The 14795-nt window shown below is 45.0% G+C and overlaps 1 protein-coding gene across 1 annotated transcript; it reads right to left on the reverse strand.

Annotated features, from left to right (window-relative positions):
* Positions 1–812: 812 nt before the first annotated feature.
* LOC123412829 lies at positions 813–3948 on the reverse strand. The gene is made up of 2 exons (XM_045105775.1): positions 2762–3948; positions 813–1158 (listed from the first exon to the last, which is right to left on the reverse strand). Exon 1 carries the CDS (start codon positions 3890–3892, stop codon positions 3365–3367), a length of 528 nt encoding a protein of 175 aa, XP_044961710.1. The 5' UTR covers positions 3893–3948; the 3' UTR covers positions 813–1158; positions 2762–3364.
* Between the last annotated feature and the right edge of the window lie 10847 nt (positions 3949–14795).

A 14795-nucleotide genomic window follows, 5' to 3' on the forward strand; every position in this document is an offset into this window, starting at 1 on the left:
GTTCGTCAAATAAAGATGAAATTGCATCTCGACTGATAACACCATCTCGTTGTATTAGTTGTGCAGGACAATGTAGTTGTAACATCCGCATTCATAGGTGCGCACCACTCAAAGAAACGATTGCATTCGTGGGTTAGGCACGTCAAAAGGCTACTCCCTCCGGTTTATAGGTCCAACATATATTTATAAGAATTTATTTAAGGATTGATTTAATCACCAAAAAATCAGTTATATGACACAAAATTTATATCACTGGAAACTTCTTTTGAATGCATATCTAATGATGTATTTTGTGTGTGGCATGTAACTAACAATCATGGTTGAAGTTTTTCTTAAAGTATGTTCTAGCCTTATAAATCTGCATACCGGTGTGGTGACTGATGATACTGCAAGTGTTTGATTAAATGCTTTGTTGCTGGCTTGTGATTGTTCATCTACCTGAAGAATGGTGTTGGAAGAACATCATGGCTATCATCAGTTCCAGAATTTACAATTCGAATTGATAATGGATGTGCAAAACCTTCACTGACAGAGGACATTTTTTTTCCCAGAGAAAACAGAGGGAGAGGGCTCCGGGTTGTAGTTTGCCCAACTCCACCTGATAGCATCTCTAACTGTTTTATCTAAAAATGAAACTACAGTAATTACTGCATCCTCTATGAACATCCAGAAATATCGATTCTCTCGATATGGATTGGCGCATTGCTATCGGTGCTGGCATCTTACAAATGCATTTTTTGCATGAGATGAGCATGCCACCATACATTCAGCAGAAACAGACTTTGGGTTACAAAGGCCGCAAGCAAACTCAGTTCAAACAAAGACACTACTAGAGTTGGCACTAGAATTAAGTGAGACAATCAGGCGGTGGATACATAATAAGCTAGTCTAGTCTCTTGCCAGGCATAAAAGCACTGCACTGCTAGCAGAAACGATATGAAATTTTCAACAGGAAAAACAAGGTGGATGCGACGGTCATCCAGTGTATGCTACTTGTTCTTCAGTAACTCAAAGAGGCATCATATCCTCTCGGCTGCAAACAGTTGTCGAATGCAAACCGATTTTCCCTTTCCAAAAGCTCTTGCATTTGTTCTCCTTAACATGACACCCAGTCACGCTTGCGAGTCCTTGCCATTGGCCTATTTCTCCGGAGAGGTCCTGGTTAATTATAGAGGCAAAGGGTGCTTACTGCTTAGATACGACAACTCAAAAGAAAGTAGTATTAAACTGAAACAAACTGATGAATAGAGGGTATGTGTCAGCAAGACTCACTTTTCTGTATTCCGCTGAAATACTAAATTGGAATGAGGATTTTAACACTCCATAATACAAAGATTTTCATGAATACTTGTATGTAAAAGAAATATCTACTAATGGAGAATCACTAAGAGTCATTATTCTAAAAAGATGAGCATCCGATTTGATTGAAACACTCAAAGTTAACCTTTATTTGCAGAACTACACTCACATGTTTCTGAAGTTATCTGACAACGAAACATGTAATCGCAGTTCAAGACCAGAAATATTACTGGGCATAAACATCAGCATGGAATCTGAATTCATATATGAGATGACAACTAGTACTTCCTCCGTAGATTTAACTAGTTAGCTGCTAGGAGTAACTGCAATGTGTCCTAAACCTTGTCTGTTGTGGAAATGCACGTAAATTTAACCGTATCAGTTTGTACATTATGCAAGACAGCGGAAATTAAATGTAGATTTAATAAGTTTGATTTATTAGTACAACCAAGACGTTATAAGCTACTACCTATCCTTATTTAATCAGAGTGATAGACTTGTAAATGCATGAGAGGCAAGATAGGAGCCATCATTAGATAAACAGGCACTAAGAGAGCGACACCAAGTATCATGTCATATATTGAGACAGGAGAACCAAGCGCTGAAGCGCAAATTTTAGTGAAACTAGGGAATCACTAGGGCGTTGCGTTCCAACCCCACTTCTCTCTTCCAAAGGAAAATCAAAGGTTCTAGTGCCTTTGGTCTTGCGTTCCAACACCAAGTATCGTGTTGCCATCTATTCGGACATAGCAGTTTTCATGTTACGTTTGGGAATCGGTTGTAGTGTATGTCTCAGCCTTTCATGCCTCAGTCGATGTAAGAGGCTGGTTCGGCTAGTGTGTTTCCCACGTGGGAAGACAGCGTCAGTTACAGTTGGAAGTTCAAGCATAATTACAGATTGGGTCATTATGAATATGATGATGGTGTTCGTGGCCTAATTTAGCAGACATAGTTATTCTACCTAAAATGGCACCAGACACGATAAGTTAGTGAAGATAAAAATGGGGAAAATACATGTCAAATGCAGCTCAACTGAAGGGAAAGTAGGCAATACATGTACAAGAAAAAATGACTCGAGAGAAAGTATGCAACACATGTCAAATACAGCTAAACTTGTCCATACTACGATGCTGATTACTATTTCTGTATAGCACTGAAAATGAGGAAAGACATATTGAAAAGATGAGAAACATATACTTCTTGCTTATCATGAAATTCACAGATTTCGAGTTGCACAGATGTACTAACCATTAGAATAGCACCTAAACACCGACAAGCAATATGAATGAATATTATAAAGGGTGGAAAGTAACTTGGCCACATCAGCGTTAATTCAAGACCGTTTGGCAAAGCAGAGAATGATAACGTACACACTACTATATAACTAACACTTGCATCATATTGCAATTGCAATGTCATATGCACGCAAAATAAGTAATTCAAAATCGAGAACAAAGCTTACCACTTCAAAGTGTTGGTGGGGACAAGGACGGCGGGAGATCGGCATACAGGTGACCATTGGGATAATCACCAGTCTCACAGAACCACTCAACCTGGAAAGTCTGGAGATCCAGTGTAAAATAGTCTACCATTGGCCTGTTCTCTTTTGGAAACCCAATTAGGAGTAAGTATCCACCAGCTACACCTCTGATGCAATAGTGATAATTTTCCGGCAAAGGGATAACGGGCCTGGATTGCCACTGGTCTGCGCCATTCCCGTCCTGCGAATGTACGGCATACAAGAGACGCTGCGCATCACGTTTAGTTAGATCGACAGTAAGCATCCCAAGCCTTCCTTGTCCTGCCTCCACGATGGCCACCTGCCACAAGGGTGGAGGCGGGAGTTTGACGACAGAGAACTCCATCCTGCGTGCGTCGAGCAGGAGCAGCATCTGGGCATCATCATCATCATGATAAGAAAGCCAACAGAAGCATCCATTGGCGTAGTAGCGCGCTAGCCCGGCGGATCCATACACGTCAAACGTAATAGGCTGAGCGAGCCATCTTCCGGCGCAGGAAGAGAAGACGAAGAGGACGAGCTTGGTTGTGCACCACACCAAGCACATTACTCTGAAGTCTCTGAATGACGAGTCCTCCTCGTCGCCGGGAGGAGCAAGGAAAGGAAGGGCTCACATTCCAGGAACTCCGGCGAATGGACTTGACCGGCGAGGTGGTCGGGGAGGACAGGTAGCAGGAGGTAGCGGCGGTGCAGCTGGTCGCAGACGGCGAACTCCTTGACCAGATCCCAGGCGTCGTACGTGCCGTCGCGCACGACGCCGCTCCCCTGGAGGCGGGGGGTGAAAAGGGCGCGGCCGTCGAGGCGGCACCAGCGGTCCCGGGACGGGGGGAGGAAGGAGCAGGAGAAGTCGGCGTCGGCTAAGGTGGCCGCCGCGGCGGCGGAAGGGTGGGGCGGTCGGGCGGGGATTAGGCCGTCGCAGAGGATGCCGAGGAGAGGCGGCGGGTGGAGGGTGCGGAATCGGCGGAGGAAGGGGTGGCCGGTGATGACGCCGCGGAAGGAGACGCAGGCCGCGAGGTCGGCGGGGGCGGTCAGGCGGAGGAAGATCTCCTCCAGGATTTCGTCTGGGAGCGCCATTAGAGCCGGTGGAGGATGGGGAGCCAGCCTACAATGGGTGTGAGCTCCTCCTGTAGACAAGGGTACTAACTCTTTGGAACAAATTGACTGTTCCAACCATACCTACGAATTCATAGAACGAACTTATTCTTAAAAGATTTTAAGATCTGACCCTTTTTAAAAACGTGAAAAACTGTGACGTTGCTGTAGCACCTAGACAATCCTTTGAAAACCCCCCATCCTCTGAAAAACCCTGTCCACAATCCTCCCCAACCCCTTCCTACCAAACAAAGCCGGTTCGGGAGGATTGTGGACAGGGGGTTTTCAGAGGATTGGGTGAATCCCTTCCTTTCACCCAATTCTCTCAAATCCCCTCAATTGCCAAATCCCTGAGCCAGTAGACAAGGTTTCTGGGCCGCGTGGGTAGGAAGAAATCGAGGGGGATTAGAGAGAATTGAAAGGGTTTGCTCATCACAAACCATGTCCACCAAATGAACATGCAGGGAATCGCGGGGTTTCTGATCCCCTCGAAGATAATCCCCTACAAACCTCCTCAAACCCTGCGCATCAAACAAGGCCTTAGGCCTCGTTTGGTAGAGGTGGATCGAAGGGGTTTCGAGAGGATTTTCCTCGGGTGGATTAGAATCCTCGCTAATCCCATTTCACCAGTTTGGTTCGCGGGGTTCCGGCGGTCCAACCCCCTCCAATCTCCTTCTATACCCTCGTTTCCACGCGGTTCAGAGCCCTCGAGGGTGGCCTCGTGGATTCGTCGCCCGACCTCGAGGAAACACCCAGCTTGGTAGAAACACGTTGCCAGCCACCGTCGCCGCCGTCCCCTCGACGCCCGCCTCCCGACCCCTCGACGCCGGCGAACTCCTCCGGCGACCCCAACTGGATTTTTCCCCGGTCGTAAGTCATTGTCGCCCCTCCCCTTCTCCCCCTCCTCCCCCTCCTGTCCCGATCTGCGTTCGATCCATGCTGGTCTGGTCCTCCGCCGGTCCATGCTGGTCTGGTTCGATCCATGCTGATCTGCGGATCGGTCTGGTCCTCCGCCGGTCCTTCAATTTTTTGTTTACGGTTCTAGGGTGTGGAGCTATCTGGTACTATGATGCAGTTTCTAGGTTAGATGATTCGCGTTGAAGGCCCCCGATTTTTGCTCACATAGCAAATAGGTATTGTCGTATTGAGGATATTTTCGTTGGCACTCAAGATATGTGGACACGGGCGGCATGCTGCTGTGATTTCTGAACCTTTACATGAGAAGAAAAAGAAATGCATTGTCTAGCTTGCTCAGAAGTAGGAGCATGGTCCGGCATAGATCCTTTGTGGTGTTTGACTGAACATTATGTGCTTCCATGAATGCCTGCAGTTTCAGATTATTTTATTTTTACAGGACCTGGGTTACTGTTTCGACTGGCTGACGCTTTGTTCAAGTATGGGGCTGAACACTGAAAGATATCACTGTTTTTTTAGACAATGATCTAAGTGAGATGCAGTGGTTTTGTTTTGAGATATCACTGTTTTTTTAGACAAGTAGTGCACATGCAGTGGGAAGGTGGGAGTGACCTTTACAAAGAATGCTCTTATGTCGTTTGGGATTAAGGTCAATATTTTGGGGTATGTGATCTTGGTGAAAATGTATTAGGTGCACACAATAGTTTGATCTTTGGTTATCTTGGTGAAAATGCTATTTGATTCACTAATCCATGGTTGTGTGGTGTTTTGAGTTTCCTCTTAACCTTGTTTTTATTTTGACAGCCTGCCGCTCGGGTTCTTGTTGGGGTGGATGAGTTGCCTCCATCTTGGGATCCAGTTGTGACGCCTAACTTCGGTACTCCTTGGCCTCTTATGATTTTCTATCATGTCTCTATGAAAAATTTGCTTCAAGTCAAGTAAACCGTCAAATGTATTTCTTATTTCTTGCATGCTTATTCTAATTTTAGTGTCGAGATGAATTCCGAAATCATCGACCGAATTCGGAAGAGAAGAAGAGAGGATGATGAAGACCTGATGTCCTTCATTTGGCCCGTATTGCATCGAATGCGTAAAAGAGGATTAATCGAGATAAAGAAACGACATAGCTCCATCCTATATGGAAAGAAGTGTGTCCATGATATTCTTACAGGGCATATTAAAAACTGTCTCGTAGCTTATAGGATGGAGCCACATATCTTTAGGGCTTTGGCATCTTATCTTAGAAGAGAAAAGTTGATATTGGATACAAGAATTAAGGTGGAGGAGAAGTTGGCCTTTTTTTGTACATGGTGTCCCACAACGCGTCTTATGAAGATCTCCAGTTAGAATTTCAACATAGTGGTCAAACATTCCATGAGTACATCAACGAGTTCTTCAACATTATTCCTTTATTAGCTAGCCGATTTTTGAAGCCTCCGAGCATTGATGAGGCACATCCAAAAATCTCCACCGACCTAAGATTTTATCCCTATTTCCAGGTTTCCATCAGTAACACTTCCACAATTTCTTGACTTATCTAACTTGAAGTTCTTCATTGACCTTCAATCCATTTATTTTCAGAATTGTTTAGGAGCCATTGATGGTTCACATATACCTATAACTGCAACACCTGGGATTGCCGCTCCATTTCGGAATAGGAAGGGCACCCTCAGTCATAACATCATGATTGCATGCGACTTCGATCTACGAATCACTTTCATATCATGTGGCTGGGAGGGTTCAGCAACAGATGCCAGAGTTCTTCAGTCTGCGATGATGACAGGATTTAGAGTACCCGAAGGCAAGTTTTACCTAGTTGATGGGGGTTATGCAAACACTCAGTCATTTCTGGCACCTTATCGGGGTGTCCGATATCATTTGAAGGAATTTGGTCATGGACACGCTCGGCCACAGAACCACATGGAATTGTTCAACCATCGGCATGCTATTCTACGCAACCATGTGGAAAGGTCCCTAGGAATTCCTATAAAGCGCTTCCCAATTCTTCATGTTGGCACACTACATACAATCGAGAACCAAGTGAAACTTCCTGCCACTGCTGCAGTTCTTCACAATATCATCAAGATGCATAATGGAGACGAGACTTGGCTTGACAACCAGCCCAATAACATAGCGCCAAATGATTTTGTTGATCTCCCAAATGGTGATGAGAATAACTATGGGAGCAATGGCTTAGAGAACACTTTGAGGGATGAAATCGCAATGCAAATGTGGCAGGCATATCATCCTGAATAACCAACATTGTGGTGTGTTTTTTAATCATATATACTGTTGGGGAACGTCGCATGGGAAACAAAAAATTTCCTACGCGCACGAAGACCTATCATGGTGATGTCCATCTACGAGAGGGGATGTGTGATCTACGTACCCTTGTAGACCGTACAGCAGAAGCGTTAGTGAACGCGGTTGATGTAGTGGAACGTCCTCACGTCCCTCGATCCGCCCCGCGAACCGTCCCGCGATCAGTCCCACGATCTAGTGCCGAACGGACGGCACCTCCGCGTTCAGCACACGTACAGTTCGACGATGATCTCGGCCTTCTTGATCCAGCAAGAGAGACGGAGAGGTAGAAGAGTTCTCCGGCAGCGTGATGGTGCTCCGAAGGTTGGTGGTGATCTTATCTCAGCAGGGCTCCGCCCGAGCTCCGCAGAAACGCGATCTAGAGGAAAAACCGTGGAGGTATGTGGTCGGGCTGCCGTGGAAAAATTGTCTCAAATCAGCCCTAAAACCTCCGTATATATAGGGGGAAGAGGGGGAGCCTTGCCTTGGGGTCCAAGGACCCCTAAGGATTTCGGCCGAGCCAAGGGGGGCAGCCCTCCCCTTCCAAACCGAGTCCAACTAGGTTTGGAAGGAGGAGTCCTTCCCCCTTTTCCCACCTCCTCTTTTTTTTCTTTTCTCTTTGATTTTCTTCCTATGGCGCATAGGGCCTTCTTGGGCTGTCCCACCAGCCCACTAAGGGCTGGTGTGCCACCCCCAAGGCCTATGGGCTTCCCCGGGGTGGGTTGCCCCCCCGGTGAATTCCCGGAACCCATTCGTCATTCCCGGTACATTCCCGGTAACTCCTAAAACCTTCCGGTAATCAAATGAGGTCATCCTATATATCAATCTTCGTTTCCGGACCATTCCGGAAACCCTCGTGACGTCCGTGATCTCATCCGGGACTCCGAACAACATTCGGTAACCAACCATATAACTCAAATACGCATAAAACAATGTCGAACCTTAAGTGTGCAGACCCTGCGGGTTCGAGAACTATGTAGACATGACCCGAGAGACTCCTCGGTCAATATCCAATAGCGGGACCTCGATGCCCATATTGGATCCTACATATTCTACGAAGATCTTATCGTTTGAACCTCAGTGCCAAGGATTCATATAATCCCGTATGTCATTCCCTTTGTCCTTCGGTATGTTACTTGCCCGAGATTCGATCGTCAGTATCCGCATACCTATTTCAATCTCGTTTACCGGCAAGTCTCTTTACTCGTTCTGTAATACAAGATCCCGCAACTTACACTAAGTCACATTGCTTGCAAGGCTTGTGTGTGATGTTGTATTACCGAGTGGGCCCCGTGATACCTCTCCGTCACACGGAGTGACAAATCCCAGTCTCGATCCATACTAACTCAACGAACACCTTCGGAGATACCTGTAGAGCATCTTTATAGTCACCCAGTTACGTTGCGATGTTTGATACACACAAAGTATTCCTTCGGTGTCAGTGAGTTATGTGATCTCATGGTCATAGGAACAAATACTTGACACGCAGAAAACAGTAGCAACAAAATGACACGATCAACATGCTACGTCTATTAGTTTGGGTCTAGTCCATCACGTGATTCTCCTAATGGCGTGATCCAGTTATCAAGCAACAAGACCTTGTTTATAATCAGAAGACACTGACTATCTTTGATCAACTGGCTAGCCAACTAGAGGCTTGCTAGGGACAGTGTTTTGTCTATGTATCCACACATGTATATAAGTCTTCATTCAGTACAATTATAGCATGGATAATAAATGATTATCTTGATACAGGAATTATAATAATAACTATATTTATTATTGCCTCTAGGGCATAATTCCAACAGTCTCCCACTTGGACTAGAGTCAATAATCTAGCCTTCACATCATCATGCGAATTACATTGTAATAAATCTAACACCCATACAGTTCTGGTGTTGATCATGCTTTGCCCGTGGAAGAGGTTTAGTCAGCGGGTCTGCTACATTCAGATCCGTGTGCACTTTGCATATATTCACGTCCTCCCCTTCGACGTAGTCGCGGATGAGGTTGAAGCGTCGTTTGATGTGTCTGAAATTCTTGTGAAACCGTGGTTCCTTTGCTAAGGCAATGGCACCCGTGTTGTCACAGAACAAGGTTATTGGATTCAGTGCACTTGGCACCACTCCAAGATCCGTCATGAACTGCTTCATCCAGACACCCTCCTTAGCCGCCTCCGAGGCAGCCATGTACTCCGCTTCACATGTAGAATCTGCTACGACGCTTTGCTTGGAACTGCACCAGCTTACCGCACCCCCATTAAGAATAAATACGTATCCGGTCTACGACTTAGAGTCGTCCGGATCTGTGTCGAAGCTTGCATCGACGTAACCTTTTACGACGAGCTCTTCGTCACCTCCATACACGAGAAACATCTCCTTAGTCCTTTTCAGGTACTTTAGGATATTCTTGACCGCCGTCGAGTGATCCACTCCTGGATTACTCTAGAACCTACCTGCCATACTTATGGTCACGCTAACGTCCGGTCTAGTGCACAGCATTGCATACATGATAGAACCTATGGCTGAAGCATATGGGACGGTGCTCATATGCTCTCTATCCTCATCAGTTGCTGGGCACTGAGTCTTACTCAATCTCGTACCTTGTAAAACTGGCAAGAACCCTTTCTTGGACTGTTTCATTTTGAACCTCTTCAAAATTTTATCAAGGTATGTGCTTTGTGAAAGTCCTATCAGGCGTTTTGATCTATTCCTGTAGATCTTAATGCCTAGAATGTAAGCAGCTTCTCCTAGGTCCTTCATAGAGAAAGTTTTATTCAAGTAATCCTTTATGCTCTCCAAAAACTCTACGTTGTTTCCAATTAGCAATATGTCATCCACATATAATATTAGAAACGCCACAGAGCTCCCACTCACTTTCTTGTAAATACAAGATTCTCCAACCACTTGTATAAACCAAAATGCTTTGATCACCTCATCAAAGCGTTTGTTCCAACTCCGAGATGCTTGCACCAGTCCATAAATGGATTGCTGGAGCTTGCACACCTTGTTAGCATTCTTAGGATCGACAAAACCTTCGGGTTGCATCATATACAACTCTTCCTTAAGGAAACCGTTAAGGAACGCCGTTTTGACATCCATCTGCCAGATTTCATAATCGAAAAATGCAGCTATTGCTAACACGATTCTGACGGACTTAAGCATCGCTACGGGTGAGAATGTCTCATCGTAGTCAACTCCTTGAACTTGTGAAAAACCCTTTGCCACAAGTCGAGCTTTATAAACGGTCACATTGCCGTCAGCGTCCGTCTTCCTCTTAAAGATCCATTTGTTCTGAATAGCCTTACGGTCCTCAGGTAGTACTTCCAAAGTCCACACTTTGTTCTCATACATATATCCTATCTCGGACTTCATGGCTTCTACCCATTTGTTGGAATCTGGGCCCACCATTGCTTCTTCATAATTTGCAGGTTCATTGTTGTCTAACAGCATGATTGACAAGACGGGATTACCGTACCACTCTGGAGCAGCACGTGGTCTCGTCGACCTGCGTGGTTCGACAAAACTTGAACCAGAGTTTCATGATCATCATCATTAACTTCCTCCTCAACCGGCGTCGCAACGACAGAGGTTTCCCCTTGCCCTGCGCCACCATCCAGAGGGATGAGAGGTTCGACAACCTCCTCAAGTTCTATCTTCCTCCCACTCAATTCTCTCGAGAGAAACTCCTTCTCGAGAAAAGCTCCGTTTTTAGCAACAAACACTTTGCCCTCGGATTTGAGATAGAAGGTGTATCCAACTGTCTCTTTTGGGTAACCTATGAAGATGCACTTTTCCGCTTTGGGTTCCAGCTTTTCAGGCCGAAGCTTTTTGACATAAGCATCACATCCCCAAACTTTAAGAAACGACAACTTTGGCCTTTTGCCATACCACAGTTCGTATGGTGTCGTCTCAACGGATTTTGATGGTGCCCTATTTAAAGTGAATGCAGCTGTTTCTAATGCATAACCCCAAAACGATAACGGCAAATCGGTAAGAGACATCATAGATCGCACCATATCTAATAAAGTACGATTACGACGTTCGGACACACTATTACGCTGTGGTGTTCCAGACGGTGTCAACTATGAAACAATTCCACATTGTCTTAAGTGAGCACCAAACTCGAAACTCAGATATTCACCCTCACGATCAGACCATAGGAACTTGATCTTCTTGTTACGATGATTTTCAACTTCACTCTGAAATTGCTTGAACTTTTCAAATGTTTCAGACTTGTGCTTCATTAAGTAGACATAACCATATCTACTCAAATCGTTAGTGAAGGTGAGAAAATAACGATATCCGCCGCGTGCCTCTACGCTCATCGGACCACACACATCGGTATGTATGATTTCCAACAAGTCACTTGCACGCTCCATTGTTCCGGAGAACGGAGTTTTAGTCATCTTGCCCATGAGGCATGGTTCGCACGTGTCAAGTGAATCAAAGTCAAGTGACTCCAAAAGTCCATCGGCATGGAGTTTCTTCATGCGCTTTACACCAATACGACCTAAGCGGCAGTGCCACAAAAATATGGCGTTATCATTGTTAACTCTAACTCTTTTGGTCTCAATGTTATGTATGTGTGTATCGCTATCAAGATTCAATATGAACAATCCTCTCACATTGGGTGCATGACCATAAAAGATGTTACTCATAGAAATAGAACAACCATTATTGCCTGACTTAAAAGAGTAACCGTCTCGCAATAAACAATATCCAGATATAATGTTCATGCTCAACGCAGGCACTCAATAACAATGATTCAAGTTCATAACTAATCCTGATGGTAGCTGAAGTGAAACTGTGCCAACGGCGATTGCATCAACCTTGGAACCATTTCCTACGCGCATCGTCACTTCATCTTTCGCCAGCCTTCGTCTATTCCGCAGTTCCTGTTTCGAGTTGCAAATATGAGCAACAGAACCGGTATCGAATACCCAAGCACTACTACGAGAGCCGGTTAAGTACACATCAATAACATGTATATCAAATATACCTGATTTTTCTTTGGCCGCCTTCTTATCAGTGAGATACTTGGGGCAATTGCGCTTCCAGTGACCCATACCCTTGCAATAGTAACACTCTGTTTCAGGCTTAGGTCCAGCTTTGGGTTTCTTCGTCGAATTGGCAACAGGCTTGCCGCTCTTCTTTGATTTACCCTTCTTGCCTTTGCCATTTCTCTTGAAACTAGTGGTCTTATTCACCATCAACACTTGATGTTCTTTACGGAGTTCAGACTCTGCGACTTTCAGCATCGCAAACAACTCGCCGGGTGACTTGTTCATCCCTTGCATGTTGTAGTTCAACACAAAGCCTTTATAGCTTGGCGGCAGTGATTGAAGGATTCTGTCAGTGATAGCCTCTTGCGGGAGTTCAATCCCTAGCTCAGCTAGACGGTTTGAGTACCCAGACATTTTGAGCACATGTTCACTGACAGACGAGTTCTCCTCCATCTTGCAAGCATAGAATTTATCGGAGGTCTCATACCTCTCGATCCGCCCGTTCTTCTGAAAGATACCGAGGTCTTATCGCCATAGAAGAAACGCGATCTAGAGGAAAAACCGTGGAGGTATGTGGTCGGGCTGCCGTGGAAAAATCGTCTCAAATCAGCCCTAAAACCTCCGTATATATAGGGGGAAGAGGGGGAGCCTTGCCTTGGGGCCCAAGGACCCCTAAGGATTTCGGCCGAGCCAAGGGGGGCAGCCCTCCCCTTCCAAACCGAGTCCAACTAGGTTTGGAAGGAGGAGTCCTTCCCCCTTTTCCCACCTCCTTTTTTTTTTCTCTTTGATTTTCTTCCTATGGCGCATAGGGCCTTCTTGGGCTGTCCCACCAGCCCACTAAGGGCTGGTGTGCCACCCCCAAGGCCTATGGGCTTCCCCGGGGTGGGTTGCCCCCCCCCCCCCCGGTGAATTTCCGGAACCCATTCGTCATTCCCGGTACATTCCCGGTAACTCCGAAAACCTTCCGGTAATCAAATGAGGTCATCCTATATATCAATCTTCGTTTCCGGACCATTCCGGAAACCCTCGTGACGTCCGTGATCTCATCCGGGACTCCGAACAACATTCGGTAACCAACCATATAACTCAAATACGCATAAAACAACGTCGAACCTTAAGTGTGCAGACCCTGCGGGTTCGAGAACTATGTAGACATGACCCGAGAGACTCCTCGGTCAATATCCAATAGCGGGACCTGGATGCCCATATTGGATCCTACATATTCTACGAAGATCTTATCGTTTGAACCTCAGTGCCAAGGATTCATATAATCTCGTATGTCATTCCCTTTGTCCTTCGGTATGTTACTTGCCCGAGATTCGATCGTCAGTATCCGCATACCTATTTCAATCTCGTTTACCGGCAAGTCTCTTTACTCGTTCCGTAATACAAGATCCCGCAACTTACACTAAGTCACGTTGCTTGCAAGGCTTGTGTGTGATGTTGTATAACCGAGTGGTCCCCGAGATACCTCTCCGTCACACGGAGTGACAAATCCCAGTCTCGATCCATACTAACTCAACGAACACCTTCGGAGATACCTGTAGAGCATATTTATAGTCACCCAGTTACGTTGCGACGTTTGATACACACAAAGTATTCCTCCAGTGTCAGTGAGTTATATGATCTCATGGTCATAGGAACAAATACTTGACACGCAGAAAACAGTAGCAACAAAATGACACGATCGATATGCTATGTCTATTAGTTTGGGTCTAGTCCATCAATTGATTCTCCTAATTACGTGATCCAGTTATCAAGCAACAACACCTTGTTTATAATCAGAAGACACTGACTATCTTTGATCAACTGGCTAGCCAACTAGAGGCTTGCTAGGGACAGTGTTTTGTCTATGTATCCACACATGTATATAAGTCTTCATTCAATACAATTATAGCATGGATAATAAACGATTATCTTGATACAGGAATTATAATAATAACTATATTTATTATTGCCTCTAGGGCATAATTCCAACATATACATATGCATCAATCAACTTATGTCGTCTTCATCATCTAACAATGTAATCCTTGTTGAATGCAGATATGTCTCCAAAGGGGTCTCCAAAGTAAAATCTTATGAAAGCGACTGGAAAAAAGGCTTCACACGGTGCGAAGAAGTTGACACCCAAAATTAAAAAGACTACTCCAAAAGGTATTTTAATGCTTCATATCCGCTTGTTGAATTATAGCAACTCTTGTCATGTTGAGTGTTATCAAGTATTTTACTCTATAAATTTGTGTTATGTCTAGTTAAGAAGCCCAGAGCTGAGTGGAACCCGGCTCTTGAAAAGGCTCTGGTAGATTTACTTGATGAGCACAATAATCCATATCATAGAGGTCAAAATGGTTGGTCTGCTGAATCTTGGAACAGAATGACAAAAATATTCCATGAGAGATATCCCCATACAAATTTCACAAAACAACAAATCCAAGAGAAACAAAAAGAGTTGAAGAGTCAATACAGGCTTATCAAGGATGCTTGAAAGCAAAGTGTTGTTAGCTGGAACTATCATACACACATGATAGAGTCCGACCCACATCTTTGGCAGAACTTGATTATTGTAAGTTTGATAATATACAATGCAACTTGTTTTCTCTTGTTTTCGGGTGATCTAGGTTTGATAAATCATTTCTCTTATATACAGTCCTGGCCAGACAT

Source organism: Hordeum vulgare, chromosome 7H (genome assembly GCF_904849725.1).
Source record: "Hordeum vulgare subsp. vulgare chromosome 7H, MorexV3_pseudomolecules_assembly, whole genome shotgun sequence".
Taxonomy (NCBI): domain Eukaryota; kingdom Viridiplantae; phylum Streptophyta; class Magnoliopsida; order Poales; family Poaceae; genus Hordeum; species Hordeum vulgare.